A 16,002-nucleotide genomic window follows, 5' to 3' on the forward strand; every position below is an offset into this window, starting at 1 on the left:
CCTGCTGATGTGATCGGGGAATCAAATTGGTATTTGCGTCCGCACGCCCTGTTCGATCGGAGAATTTCATCAGATTGGCGAAAAATTGTCTCGTCTGGATACAACTTTAGTCCTAATTCTGAAACCGTTAACTTTTCAGGATTGTCATAAAACTAACCTAACATATCTATAGGATACCCTTACGAACATCCTGAAAAGTTAACGGTTCGTAAGGGTATCCTATAGATATGTTAGGTTACTTTTATGGCAATCCTGAAAAGTTACGCGTTTCTGAAAAAAAAAACAAATTATGACTAACGACAATGCGGACAAACAATACATTATGTTATGACTTAAAACTTTATGGGAACAATAGAGACCCGGCTAATATTGAGTGTTACCCGTCCCCTGGCTACCCCGTGGCAGTGTCGAGGCTAATCGTCGCCCAACATCCAGTAGACAGACATGTCGTCCGAAAGACATGTCATGTCACAAGCGCTTGTGATAATTAGACTTTATATCGCGCGACTTAAATGGTTTATATTGAGTGTTACCCGTCCCCTAGCTACCCGTGGCAGTGTCAAGATGTGAAATGGCTAATATTGAGTGTTACCAGTCCCCTGGCTACCCCGCTAGACTTTATACCGCGCGACTTAAATGGTTTATATTGAGTGTTACCCGTCCCCTAGCTACCCGTGGCAGTGTCAAGATGTGAAATGGCTAATATTGAGTGTTACCAGTCCCCTGGCTACCCCGCTAGACTTAATATCGCGCGACTTAAATGGTTTACATTGAGTGTTACCCGTCCCCTGGCTACCCGTGGCAGTGTCAAGGCTTGTCGTCCTTCTTGCGCTGGATGAGCTTCTGTTTGACGTCCAACAACATCAGCTCGAAGGACGTCGCGATAACCACCTAAGTAGACCTATAGCTTTGTCATATTCACGTGAAATGGCTAATACTGAGTGTTACCGGTCCCCTGGCTACCCGTGACAGTGTCAAGGCTTATCGTCGCCCAACATCCAGTAGACAAACATGTCGTCCGAAAGACATGTCATGTCACAAGCGCTTGTGATAAGTAGACTATATATCGCACATATTGATATATCTCGCGACCTAAAATGGCTAATATTGAGTGTTACCCGTCCCCTGGCTACCCGTGGCAGTGTCAAGGCTTGTCGTCGTCCTTCTTGCGCTGGATGAGCTTCTGTTTGACGTCCAGCAACATCTGCTCGAAGGACATGTCGTCGCGGCGCGAGTGCACGGTCGGGGCGCCGTGGAACGCGCTCTCGACGTAATCCGCTTCGAGCCCGTCTGTGGGTTCAAGTTAGTGGGTTAAGCGCCACTTGCATCATTCCACTAACCCGGGATTAACCGGTTAAACCTCGAGTTACCATGGTTACCAGTATAATTTGACACTGGGTTAACGGTTTAACCGCTTAACCCCGGGTTAGTGAGCTGGTGCAAGTGGCCCTAAGAGAATTCTAATTTATACACACAGAGAAGTTTGTTTGTACTGGTTGTCCAGTGGTAGATTTCCGATTACAAATTCAAATATTTTTTGAACGCGAAGTGCGAGAGATTTTGAATTTGAATATGCGAAAAAGGTTTGTACTTAAATCTTATCTTATCTGTGGGTGTACTGACCTAGGTCGGCGTAGGACTGCCTGCAGAACGCCCGTCGGCCTCCGAAGCCGACGTCGTACTGGGGGAACTGGTTGGCGGCCTCCACCGCGCTCCACGCGTCGCGACCGCGCGAGTACGTCACGAAGCCGTAACGGGTCCTGTACGACACGACAATGTATTAGAAGAAGTTGTTACAACGTCATAATTACAAGCTATGTAGTTAGCATACATCAGGCGTGTTTGGTGCGGGAATGTTTTACACTAATAGCCAAAAAATTGGTAAAAACTGTAAAAAAATATATTAACATTTCTAAGCACATATTCTTACCTATTTTTAATTCATAGTTTTGTAATTATTTTACAATAAATGCACATTATATTATAAATACACGAAATCATTCCCGCACTAAAAACCCCGATGTATGGTAGTTAGTGAGTTAAGAGTCCTTAACTTCGCTCAACTCCATGAATGCCGCATTTATGACCAAATAACCGTTATCTTCAAGAACTGTTTTCAAAAAGTATGAAATCGCGTAACGACATCTAGCGACGTTTGAAGGCAGATGTAACTTTTCTGCCGACGCAGGATGACAGGGAAAAAAAGTCTGACAGTAGTGTACATAGTTTCATAGAATGAAGCCATAAAAAATCCTGGATAAGGAATACTGGGACGAACATTTAACATTTCATAGAGTCTGTTCGGAAAGAGAAAGATTGTGAAATGAATTGGGCCCCATACATTCCACAACTCATCTCTTTCCGCACAGACTATACTGCCCTGCTAAGCCGAGTGGAGCTATCTCAAAAGAAAATCCATTGCTAATGTATACTTTAGTTTCTATAACTGAGAATTCCATTTTCAAAATCATTTGTTTTTGAGATAGCGCTTTTCGGCTTAGCAGGGCAGTATATACCTCAAGAGCAACGAAAAGTTCACTTTATATCGAAATCCTACAGTAACCAATTTTTAGGATTCCGTACCCAAAGGGTAAAACGGGACCCTATTACTAAGACTTCGCTGTCCGTCCGTCCGTCCGTCCATCCGTCCATCCGTCCGTCCGTCCGTCCGTCCGTCCGTCCGTCCGTCCGTCCGTCCGTCCGTCCGTCTGTCACCAGGCTGTATCTCACGAACCGTGATAGCTAGACAGTTGAAATTTTCACAGATGATGTATTTCTGTTGCCGCTATAACAACAAATACTAAAAACAGAATAAAATAAAGATTTAAATGGGGCTCCCATACAACAAACGTGATTTTTGACCAAAGTTAAGCAACGTCGGGAGTGGTCAGTACTTGGATGGGTGACCGTTTTTTTTTTGTTTTTTTTTTTTGCATTATGGTACGGAACCCTTCGTGCGCGAGTCTGACTCGCACTTGCCCGGTTTTTCATTAAACCAGTGTGTTTAGAAGTTACCACTTAAAATAACACTTACCCGTCCTCCTTATTATGTAGCCGCACTTCCATAATATGGCCGAACTTGGAGAACTGAGCTCGCAACGTCGCCTTAGTGCTGTCCTTTTCCAGCTTGCCGACGAAAACTATGCGTCTCTCTTCCACAGGCTTGTTGCTTTCTCTGCAACAATATTTTTAAATATTATAAATGTGTGTAAAGTTGAATGATTGTTGATGATTGAGATGTTCAAAATGATCTTGACGCGCCTTTATTGTTAAATCTATATATAATAATAATAATAATAATAAACATTTATTTCAGACAATTTTGCCCATACAATTTTGTTAGTGAATTCTTAAAAACTAATTATTAATTTATACTTAACTAACACAAAATTTAAAACAATAAATAAAAAAAAAAAAAAAAAAAAAAATAAAAAAAAAAAAAATAAAATAAAAGTTGTATATACCGTCAGCAGTGTTTGACAACATGCATGGACGTCCACCGGGCTAACATAGGGTTGTCCCAGCGGTTAGCAAACACGCTCAGAATGCGATTGGGACTGCCGCGCAGACGGGCCATAAGCGAGGCACACCTTTTCCTCATGACGGCCGCAAAGCTGTCTGTCCTTGCTTCGGCAAACATGCCAGAGGCGCTACAGTGTCGCGGCAGCCCCATCAGCACCCGGAACGCGTTATTATATTGGACGCGAAGGTCGCTGTACGCTCTTTGCGTATAATTGACCCACAGGCTGCATGAGTAGAAAGATACACAGAAGGCTTTAAAGAGAGTGATCTTAACTTTTTCTGTGCATCGCGCAAACCTGCGGGCCAACATATTGCATCGAACGGCCAACGACCTTCGCTCCCGTTCAACGTCCAAGTTGTCTTTTAAGTCTTCGGTGACCCAGTGACCCAAATATTTAAATTGGCTAGCTTGCTTTAAAGGCACACCTGTCAAGGAAATTGCTGGCAGCGTGTAGGTTTTGGTGCCTGCCTTAAAAACCATGATTTCACTTTTGTTAGCATTATATTTGAGCCCATGGGCCACCGCATAACTTTCACATATTGCCAGAAGGCGCTTGAGGGCCCCAATCGAAGGACTCAGCAGTACCATGTCATCAGCATAACTAATGTTATTGACACAAACACCGTCAATATGACATCCGACTTTGGTACTGCTGAGCTCCTCGATTAACCCGTTCATATACAGGTTAAAGAGCCGAGGTGAGGTTAACCCGCCCTGCCTCACCCCGCACTCCAACCCATACTCTTCCGACAGAGACCCTGCCCACCTGACACTATTCTTTTGATGGTTATACCAATAACTCATAAGAGATGTAATTTCACAAGGTAAGGTCGTCTCATTACTTATCTTGTCCCAGAGTACGTCGTAAGATACAAGGTCGAAAGCTTTCGACAAATCTAGGAAACATGCAAACACCGGTGTTCTGCCTTTAGTATAATATTGGACAGTCTGTTTGAGGCATAGGATAGCACTTTCCGTGGACAGCCCCGGCCTAAAACCAAACTGTGCATCATTAAGACGGAAGTGCTGCTCCAAGTGACCATCCAACACACTGTCCAATACCTTGGCTACAATAGTTGCTAACGATATTGGCCTGTAATTTGAAACCTCAGTAGCATCACCCGTTTTATTTTTAATAACTGGAACAACAGTGGTGCGCATGAGGTCATCGGGTAGGTATGAGTGTTTCAGACATAGGGTATAAAATAATGCAAGAACCCTTGGCAAATGCGCTCCAGCATGCTGCAGATGTTCAATGCTGAGGCCGTCGTGTCCCGGTGACTTACCTCTAACCATATTTTTAATAACATCCGTTATTTGACTAGCCGTGATGATAAGGGTTTCCCCCGGTACACCGGCATCAGCATTGAACACCCGCGTGGGAGGCCCTAACGGCGATTGTACTCTGAAATGTCGCTGAAAAAGGTTAGCAATATCTTTAGGGTCATGAGCTCCGGCGACGCTCACAGGAAGGCCAAACTTGTGGTTATGTTTATTCACAACCTTCCAAAACTGTCCGAAGTTTTTATTTGAGTGGTGCTCAGCAATCATGTCACATTTTATTTGCTGTTCATTGTTTTGACACCACTTCAGTTTTGCCTTGAAAACCTTTCGGGAATCGCGCATCTGTTCATAAATATGCCCTGATGACGGTTTTCCGTGCAGAACCCAATTCTGAAAAAACAGTCTAGCCTTACCGTGAGCCTCACGGACATGACGGTTCCAACCCGTTACCTGTCGCTTTCTAATGGACTTTTTAATACTACTAGATCTTTTTGCAGCATCAGTCAGAGTACAGATAATATCGGAGTACATTTTCTTTAACAGCTCCATATGATATTTGTTACCACAAATTCCATTGCTACAGTTGCAAAATTCAGCCTGAAAGTCAACATTTTTTAGCTTTGTGTTACACAGATTTTCATATAAGTCTATTTGTGCATGATCACGGTCACCCCAAATGACTGTTCGATTATTAGTTTGCAAAGATGTTATCAGTTTTGGCTTAATTAGCTGCATATTACATTCAACTAATATGGGGTGATGATCCGACCAATACGTGTCATACAGCACTGACATGTTAACCACCGTTTGTCGAGCCGCAGCAGTAACAACGCAGTGGTCAAGCCAGCGCCGGGAGCCGTGCGCGTCGCTTACAAAAGTATATGAGTCCGCAGGCAGCAAGTCTAAATCGACACACGACCACGATTGCTCGATACAAAACTGCTTAAGTTCAGTTGCAAAAGGTGTACCAGGATGTGCATTGAAATCGCCTAGTAAAAATACAGTTTCAATATCTTGGCTCTCAATGACAGCACCAATTTCCCCAAGACAGTTTGTGAATTCAACTAAGTTTTCACTACAGTCAGTTGGCATATAGATAGAAAATATTATCACTGCTCGATCTTGCATGTTTACCTTTATCGCGGTCAAACGCACACTATTGCACGGAATCACTGATACGGTGGTAAATATGTCCTTTCTCCATAACAGCGCAACGCCGCCATGTGGACGCCCTCGAACTATTCCCGCCGAAGTGTCGATAGCAGAAGTTCCAGTGAAGGCAAAGCGGTCATCAATTGTTCCCAAAAAACCCAAATCCGCTTCGAAAATCCAGGTTTCCTGTAGAGCCACGATTTCAGCCACTCGACACAATTTCCTTACACAGTCAACAGACCTCATTATATTTTTACAGTTAAAGGATAATATTTTTGCAGTATGACTCATAATTTTATTTATTTATGTTTTCTCGACCGGTTTCTTCACAGGATCTGTTAAGCCTGGTTTATCACTAAAATCATAAAATCGCCTGTAAGCCACTCCATCTGGCCAAAAATCATCTTTCATAAAAATATCCAGCTTATATTTAGGCACAAAGACTTTAAAAGCGGAGTAATTTTTATACCGCTTCATATTTATCTGCACCGCATTAACGACTAGTCCCGCTTTGGTCTTAATATAATCAATTATATCATAAACAGTCGCCGACTCGGCTACATCATAAATATAGATAGGTATTGTTCTGTCTGCCGCTTTAAAACGTTCGTGAACACTGAGAGCATTACCTCTGTTGCCCACAAAACGGTTTTTCACCCTACTATTCGAAGAATGCTCTTTTTGTGACTTTTGAGGGCGCTTCCATTCTCCTACGCCTGCTATTTCAGCAAATGTTTTTTGTGTTGCATTATTATTGTGCATACTCGTAGTAGCGGGCGCGTTTTCTATCGCCGGCGCAGGTGCAGCGGCCGGTGGCGGCGAGCCGGCCGGGCGCCGCTCGACCGGTGACGAATGACTCATCACCGTGTCACTATGCAGATTGTTGCAGTCTACCGGCGCATTTCTCATATTCACAGCTGATTGTGATTTATTTATGGTTGTTGATGCTACGTGCGTGTTATTTGTGATCAGTGGTGTTTGCGGATTTTCACCGTCTCTGAAAGTGTTGTTAGTGCCGTGAGATGATTTGTGCATGTCCGTGTAAAAACAAGGCTCAGACATATCGTGAAGTAAACCCATGGGACCACTGTTATATTCATAACTACCCAGGTATGCGCCGCGCTTATTATTAACTTTCGTTGGGTTTAAAACGCTAACTCCTACTGATGACTAACTCCTCCTGACTAACTCCTACAGATATATAAATGCAAGTGTCCTGACTGACTGACTGACTGACTGAGTGACTGATTCATCAACGCAGAGCCGAAACTACAAAAGCCAGAAAGTTGAAATTAGCACACCAGATAGCATTTATAAAGTGCACAAGAGATAAGAAGCGATTTTGAGAAATTCAACCCCTAAGGGGGTTAAAAAGGGGATGAAAGTTTGTATGGGGTTAAAGTTTTCTTTTAAGCTAGGAATTTGAAACTTCGTAAAAGGATATATTATTAAAATACAAGAAAACTAATTTCAGCGTTTTTGAAAATTCATCCCCTAAGGTGGTGAAAAAGGGGTTGATAGTTTGTATGGATATCAAAATTTTTTGCCAGTGGTGGAGTTGAATCTTTGTATTTAGGGATATTATTATTCGAAGGTTAGCTGGAAGAGATCCCTTGCAGGGATAAGCTCGCCTTTGTACCTTTATTTCTGTAAATATTATGTAAACCTGTGTTGTGTACAATAAAGTGATTACTACTACTACTACTACTATTATTAGAAGACAGGAAAAGTAATTTCAGCGTTTTGTAAAATTCATCCCCTAACAGGGTTAAAAAGGGATTGAAAATTTTAATCCATTACAAATGCTTTAAAACTTCGTAGAAAGGCATAATAGCCGATTACAAAAAAAGTGATTGCAACGTTTTTGGAAATTCAACCCCTAAGGGGGTTAAAAAGGGGATAGAAGTTCGTCTGCGGGTGCAAATTTTATTTTAAGCAAGGAACTTGAAACTTTGTAAAAACGTTTTAAATTAAAATACAAGAAAACTCATTCCAGCGTTTTTGAAAATTCATCCCCTAAGGTGGTGAAAAAGGGGTTGAAAGTTTGTATGGATATCAAACATTTTTTCGAACGCGGGACTTGGATCTTTGTGTTTGGGGATATTATTAGAAGACAATAAAAGTAATATCAGCGTTTTGTAAAATTCATCCCCTAACAGGGTTAAAAAGGGGATGAAAGTTTGTATGGGGTTAAAGTTTTCTTTTGAGCTACGAATTTGAAACTTCGTTAAAAGATATATTATTAAAATACAAGAAAACTAATTTCAGCGTTTTTGAAAATTCAACCCCTAAAGTGGTGAAAAACGGGGTTGAAAGTTTGTATGGATATCAAACATTTTTTCGAGTGTGGGACTTGAATCTTTGTATTTGGGGATACTATTAGAAGACATTAAAAGTAATATCAGCGTTTTGTAAAATTCATCCCCTAACAGGGTTAAAAAGGGGTTGAAATTTTGAATCCATTACAAATGGTTTTGAAACTTCTTAGAAAGGCATAATAGCCGATTACAAAAAAAGTAATTGCTACGTTTTTGGAATTTCAACCCCTAAGGGGGTTAAAAAGGGGATGGAAGTTCGTCTGCGGGTGCAAATTTTATTTTAAGCAAGGAACTTGAAACTTTGTAAAAACGTTTTAAATTAAAATACAAGAAAACTCATTTCAGCGTTTTTGAAAATTCATCCCCTAAGGTGGTGAAAAAGGGGTTGAAAGTTTGTATGGATATCAAACATTTTTTCGAGCGCGGGACTTGAATCTTTGTATTTGGGGATACTAGTAGAAGACATTAATAGTAATTTCAGCGTTTTGTAAAATTCATCCCCTAACAGGGTTAAAAGGGGATGAAAGTTTGTATGGGGTTAATGTTTTCTTTTGAGCTACGAATTTGAAACTTCGTTAAAAGATATATTATTAAAATACAAGAAAACTAATTTCAGCGTTTTTGAAAATTCAACCCCTAAAGTGGTGAAAAACGGGGTTGAAAGTTTGTATGGATATCAAACATTTTTTCGAGTGTGGGACTTGAATCTTTGTATTTGGGGATACTATTAGAAGACATTAAAAGTAATATCAGCGTTTTGTAAAATTCATCCCCTAACAGGGTTAAAAAGGGGTTGAAAGTTTGAATCCATTACAAATGGTTTTGAAACTTCTTAGAAAGGCATAATAGCCGATTACAAAAAAAAGTGATTGCAACGTTTTTGGAATTTCAACCCCTAAGGGGGTTAAAAAGGGGATGGAAGTTCGTCTGCGGGTGCAAATTTTATTTTAAGCAAGGAACTTGAAACTTTGTAAAAACGTTTTAAATTAAAATACAAGAAAACTCATTTCAGCGTTTTTGAAAATTCATCCCCTAAGGTGGTGAAAAAGGGGTTGAAAGTTTGTATGGATATCAAACATTTTTTCGAGCGCGGGACTTGAATCTTTGTATTTGGGGATACTAGTAGAAGACATTAATAGTAATTTTGAGCGTTTTGTAAAATTCATCCCCTAACAGGGTTAAAATGGGTTTCAAAGTTTAAATCCATTACAAATGCTTTGAAAATTCTTAGAAAGGCATAATAGCCGATTACAAAAAAAAAGTAATTGCAACGTTCTTGGAAATTCAACCCCTAAGGGGGTTAAAAAGGGGATGAAATTTCGTCTTCAGGTGCAAATTTTATTTGAAGCTAGGAACTTGAAACTTTGTAAAAAGGTATTATATTAAAATACAAGAAAACTGATTTCAGCGTTTTTGAAAATTCATCCCTATGGTGGTGAAAACGGGGTTGAAAGTTTGTATGGATATCATGCATTTTTTCGAGCGCGGGATTTGAATGTTTGTATTTGGGTATATTATTAGAAGACAATAAAAGTGATTTCAGCGATTTGTAAAATTCATCCCCTAACAGGGTTAAAATGGGGTTCAAAGTTAGATTCCATTACAAATGCTTTGAAACTTCTTAGAAATACATAAGAATAAGAATAAGAATAAGAATGGTTTATTGCCACATACATGAAAATGAAAATAACATAGAGTTAGAATTACTTACATAATAAAATACAACCGTTAAATTATCAAATTATACAGAGCAAAAGGTGAGAAGATTTTTGTATTAGGCAAAGGGTTCCAGTCTCAGCGTGTGCCAGGCCTAGATGCCCGGCGCTGGTTTTCAGACCGGTCCCAGACTAAGGACGGTCGGAGAATGTTACATAATTTATGACAAATTCAGTACTTTGGTGCTCGTTTAAATTTGACTACTAACATTTAAGATTTTACTACTAACATTTCGAATGTATTTAACATTACCTATTGATTTTAGCAGATAAGTTACAAGTTATATAATAGCCGATTACAAAAAAAAGTAATTGCAACGTTTTTGGAAATTTAATCCCTAAGGGGGCTAAAAAGGGGATGAAAATTCGTCATGGGGTGTAAATTTAATTTTAAGCTAGGAACTTTAACTTTTTGGAAAAAAAGGTAATAAATTAAAAACATGAAAACTAATTCAAGCATTTTTGAAAATCATCCCCCAAGTGGTGAGAAAGGGGTTGAAAGTTTGTATGGAGATCAGATATTTTGTGAGTGCGGAATGCGGAACTTGAATCTTTGTATAAGGGCATAGGTACCTATTATGAGAATACAAGAAAAGTAATTTCAGCAACCAACATCAAAATCCACTTGACTTAAAACTTCATACAACTTGCTAAAAAAGAAAAGTACTTAATTTCAACATTGCTTGGATATGAAAATCATAGGTACTAAAGATGTAAAAATGTTGAAGATAAGATTCCACGCGGACGAAGTCGCGGGCAACAGCTAGTAAGAGAATAAGACCGTGTCAAGGCAAGCCGGTTTAGTATTTGTCCAGGGCAGAGTTCGACCGGCTAGTCGAAGATAAACTAAATATTTACCTGTCATCAGGGCTGTAGCCTCTGTACTTGCGTCTGTAGAGCCCCGATCGGGCAGCGTTCGACCAGTTGGTCGATTCTGACAAACTAGACGAAGAGGAATGAAAAGTATTACTTGTCATCAGGGCTGTGGCTTCTGTACTTCCGTCTGTAGTACCCAGACACTGACGAACTAGACGAAGAGGAACGAAATATATTACCTGTCATCAGGGCTGTAACTCCTGTATTTCCGTCTGTAGACCTCAGCCCGGGCAGCGTTCGATCAGTTGGACGACTCTGATGAACTAGACGAAAACTAAATATACCTGTCATCAGGACTGTAGCTCCTGTACTTCCGTCTGTAAGGCTCTTGTCTCGGACTGCACGAGCGCCCCGAACGGACGGAGTTCGACCGGTTGGACGACGACGAGGATGACGAACTGGACGAGGACGACGAACTAAACAATAAACGGTTGTGTTATTACGGTATGTGAAACAGGCGATTCGATGGAAAACTAGTAGTAGTGACAACTGTACGCCATCAGGGCGTCACTGCAGTAAAAGAGTTCAGAGTGACAGGTAAGATATAGATTGATTAAGATATCAAATTTTTCATTTTTTACATTGTAACATACACACGATAAACCATAGATTACAGACCCAGTCACTTCGAACTTTTTCCTTGGAGCCCATGGAATAAACTGGGATCATATTTTTGTATTAATTGTTCAGGACAAATGTTTATAGTTAATAATTATATAAATTGTAAGTACAAGCAAGCAGGGACATAGGCTAGTTTCACATCACAATTATGTATACAAAAAAAAAGTTTTTTTTATTCGAATTTAAATAAGCAACTTCATATATGAAAAGTTATCCGTTCAAAATTGCATTTCAGTAAAGTCATAACTGACATGGAAACTAACCAATTCTGCAAAAATAAATAATAAAATCAAAAACAAACTTCAATGTGGCAAATGCTCATGGAGCAACTATTAACTCCAAAATACCTGCAACAGAAAATATATTAAGCCCCGATGCTTACCTAGAGGAGGAATCAGAGCTTTCAGAAACGGTCGGTTTTCTTAAAGGAGGGGTGTAAGATTTGTCGCACTTCTTCTCTATGCGAGGAGGGGTTTTCCTTGGGGTTTTGGATCTTGTCGAGTCGTGCCTAGATCTGGATCTAGAACGGCGGTAGTCTCTACGCGGGGACGGCGAGCGTCTACGGTAGGGGGATCTAGTTCGTTTTCTCTTGTAAGGAGATTCGCGCCTTCGTCGTCTGTAGCGGTCGATGGAGCGTGAACGTCTTCTGACGCTCCTACTTCGTGATCTTCGTCGTCTCCGACTGTGAGATATTGATCGCCGTCTGTATCTATCGTAGCGGTCGCGAGATCTAGATCGCTTATCTCTAGAGCGCGAACGTTTCTCGCTTGAGCGTGGCCGCTTATCGACTGAGCGAGATCGCTTCTCAACCGAGCGGGAACGCTTAGCTGTCTCTTTTGATTTGTTAACATCTACGCTGGCTGTTTTGTCGCGTGAAGGGCTAACATCGCTTGACATAGACATGTCACTGTCATTCCTTTTCCTTTGCACGGGACTCTTCTCTTTAGTAGCTGCTTTTTTCGGTTGTACTACAACAGCTGGTTGTTCAATCTCAGTTTGAACTATAACACTAGCAGATTCAGGTTTTCTCCTATGCTTGCCTAAATGTAGGATAATTTTGTCTTCTCCATGATCGGCTTTAGTGTCATATTCGCGTACTATAGTAGTCTTATAAGTTTTAACTGGTTTAGGCTGTTGGTTTGGTTTCTCAGCTGTTTCTTCCGGAGCTTTTTTCAGTACAACATCTTGAATAGAAGCGAATAGAGAATTACTGGATATTTTAGTATCTACTTGCTTTTCTACACTCTTTAAAGCAGCCGTTATGTCCTTGTATCTTTCTTTGTCTATTTTGACGTCTCCGTTTCTCTTGTCACTTTTATCGGGACTTCGTTTTTCGTTTCGTGCGTTGATTTTTTGCGCCTTTGCGTCAAAGACATTTTGCTTGAGAACTGCCTCGGACTTTTTGATTTTAAAATTGATTAGCGCTTTAGCGTCTAATGGAGGTGACTGAGATTTCCTAACTTCTTTATGTTTAGTCTTTTCCATTTGTTTAAATATATTTTCATCAGTATTTGTACCTACGCTAACTAGTACTATCTCCTCGTAATCAGTTGCTTTTGGTTTTTCATTCTTTATTACCGGCACTTCCTCTGGTGCCATTCCTCCAACTATTTTTAGCATTTCAGCATCACTTATTAGAGGTTGCAGTTCCAAATTCTCTACTTTTGGTATCTTACTCATCACGATATCTTCATCCCTCTTTCTCATAGCCTCGGCTTTTTGTTTCTTGGTGTTCATGAGTATTTTCCTAGATGCCTCTCTGATTGGATCAAAGATTTTCTTTGGAGCTTCAGGGTTCTTCTGTTCAGTTGGGTTTATTGTTCCATTTGGAGGTGTAACATTTACATTATTAATGACAACTTTTTCCAATGGACATGGGCTGGGCAAATCAGGAAATATCGCTTCAGGACTTACGGCTGCGGAGCTATTATTTGAAGTAACCGATCTTCGCATCTTGTATTCTTGGAGATTTAGTTTCTTTTTCTTTTGTGGCTGCTCCATTTCGTTTCTGTTCGATATATCTACTATAACTTTAAGTTCCTCGTCTATTGGTCTCTTTTCAGTTTTGAGGTCCATCGTTTGCGGTATCTGTACATCGTGCTTATTGCTAAACAACGCCGTGTAAAAGTTTTCCTCTTTCGGACGGGCTTCGGTCTCAACTTCTACACTCGCACAATTATTGTCACTAATATTTACACATTTATTTTTCTCGCTATCTAATTCCTGTATTTTAACAGTTTCAGCGCTACTACTAACACTAGAGGTACACTTTTCAATATCTTTAACATTCCGATAGCCTTTATCATCACAGTTATTAAGTATAACCTCTGATTTATTTTTAATAGTTAACTTAATGCTAATGTTCGTTTGACTACCGAGAGTATCACTTGCTTTAGAAGCATTTTTAACCATCACAGAACTGTTAACTTTATCTTTACAAGTATCGTTAGCACTATGCGGGGGTGAGAGTTTTTTCCGACAATTTGATGGAGTCGGCTGTTTTATAGGTTGTTTCAGGGTGGACTTTTTAGCTTTCACATCGTCATCGTCATCTCTCTTTTTGTTTTTGGCAGACTTGTCGCTTTCGTCGTCGCTGCTCAGATGGTAGACGACTTTTTTGTTTTTGCAGGATCGGTGCCTGGAGTTGAGGATTCGGCTGTTACTGGAGAGGACCTCGGGTTTGAGGAGGCTCTGCCCGCCTTTGAGAGTAGGCAGGCTGTGGCGCTTTTTGGTGCAATAGTCGTGGTCGGAGCGCTGCGCCAGCGGTGTGGGCGGTGCGGGAGCCGCGGGCGGGCTCAGCGAGCGCCGCAGCGCCGCTTTCGGCGGCATCTGCAAACGAGTATACTGATACTGATAGTCTAGTATACACATACAGAGCTTCACCTAGAGGAAAAAAGGGTATGTACTCACCAGTATTTGCCGCATCTTGTTCTTGTTGAGTTGGACGCCTGCGTCCTGCAAACGCATACCATTCGTCAGGCCGTTGGCTTTGGGTTTAGGCTCTTCCTTCGGCCTTTTCGGTTTGGTCGCGAACTTTTCGTTAGCTTCAAACTGTTCTAGAAGGGATTTCACGTTGTTAGCCGCGAGCACTGGTATTGCCGCGTCGTTGCAGGATTCTACGTCGACGAAATCATCAGTTTCCGTTTTGACATCACTGGGTTCAAATTTGACTGGTGTGATTGCTGGTTTTTCTATGCAAAAGTCTAAAACGTTCGGCTTTTTGATAGGAGTAGATGTTCGCGGAGTCTCTACGTGTATAGTTGCGTCTACGGGGTTATCTATCTCCATATCTTGAGAGCTAAAATCGTCATCATTTTTCTCAGTTTTCTCCTCAGTTTTGTTGGTAATCAAAAAGCTATTTACATCCTCGTCCGTTAAAGTTCGTGGAATGTCATCGATTTTATTACCACTGTCTGATTTGTACTTGTCGCTGTCGAATGCTAAGTCAGATAAGTCTAGGTTCAGATCTTCGAAGCTTAGGCAGGTTTTTGCGTCGTCGATGTCCATGCAAGCTAGATGGTGCATCGGAGAATGCGGCACGGAACATGATCGTTGCGTAGTCTTGAATTTATAAGGAATATCTTCAAGCAGGTATCTTTTGATTTCCTCTATGTTTGGAAGGACATCTAAATCGGACTCATTTATAGAAACCTCTGCAATAGGATCTGATTCGTTATGTTCTGGTTTTTTAGCATTGACAATAGGTTCAACCTGAGGAACACTTTGAACAATATCAGATTGCGTTTTAGTATCCTCAGGCTCTTTTTCCTTAATAAAGAACTCATTAACATCTGGGACTTGAGCTACTGGTTTATTATCTTTAATAAAATATTCATCAACATCTTTAACTACAGGTTCATCTTTTATATCCAAGATAGGTTTAGGTTTTTCTTTGATAAAATACTCATCGACATTTGAAACTACTGGACCATCTAGGTTAATATCTAAACCATCTTGGCATATATCTGTTCTATTCTCTTGGTATTCGTATTGTGTTTCTTCTGTATATTGGGGATCCTGTGCGTATTCTTCTTCTGAATTATCCTCTTCAGCTACACAGTAATCTTGTTGTTCTTCGTCGGAGGACGCTTCGAGGTCTAAGTCTGGATGGACGGCGTATACTTGGATGACGTCATAGTCGTCGCCTTCGACTAGAGTGTCTTCGGCATTTTCGTCGTAGTGATTATCGAGTTCGACGACCTCTACGTTTTCTTCTTCGTCTGAACTGGAGTCTTGACTTGTTTGAGTTGTGTTTGCCTGGAAATTATAACATACCCTTGTAATAAATAAAATTGAGCTTGTTTTCTGTATCACATGATACAGTAAACTAGCTTGTTTGCCTAACAATAAATCTTTATGTAAGACAGTATTCAAATTTCGAATTCAAAGGAAAAATTCGAATCTGGTGACTAGTGATTTGAAATTGTGGCTCGTACCAGAAGTTTTACGGAACTTATATGTATACGGAATAAGATATTTACCACTAGCTTTTCGGTGAAGGAAAAAATTGCGA

General features: G+C 40.5%; 1 protein-coding gene across 1 annotated transcript in view; it reads right to left on the minus strand.

The window, feature by feature from the left end:
- Positions 1–975: 975 nt before the first annotated feature.
- Positions 976–16,002, minus strand: part of LOC134675051 (uncharacterized) — a 35,284-nt gene continuing 20,257 nt past the window's right edge. The window contains exons 3-8 of the mRNA XM_063533196.1: positions 14,400–15,746; positions 11,872–14,318; positions 11,153–11,284; positions 3,035–3,175; positions 1,624–1,760; positions 976–1,290 (exon numbers count right to left, since the gene is read on the minus strand). Coding sequence (XP_063389266.1) covers positions 1,145–1,290; positions 1,624–1,760; positions 3,035–3,175; positions 11,153–11,284; positions 11,872–14,318; positions 14,400–15,746 — 4,350 coding nt within the window. The 3' untranslated portion in view covers positions 976–1,144. The remainder of the gene's footprint in view (positions 1,291–1,623; positions 1,761–3,034; positions 3,176–11,152; positions 11,285–11,871; positions 14,319–14,399; positions 15,747–16,002) is intronic.

Source organism: Cydia fagiglandana, chromosome 21, assembly GCF_963556715.1.
Source record: "Cydia fagiglandana chromosome 21, ilCydFagi1.1, whole genome shotgun sequence".
In the NCBI taxonomy this organism is placed as follows: Eukaryota; Metazoa; Arthropoda; class Insecta; order Lepidoptera; family Tortricidae; genus Cydia; species Cydia fagiglandana.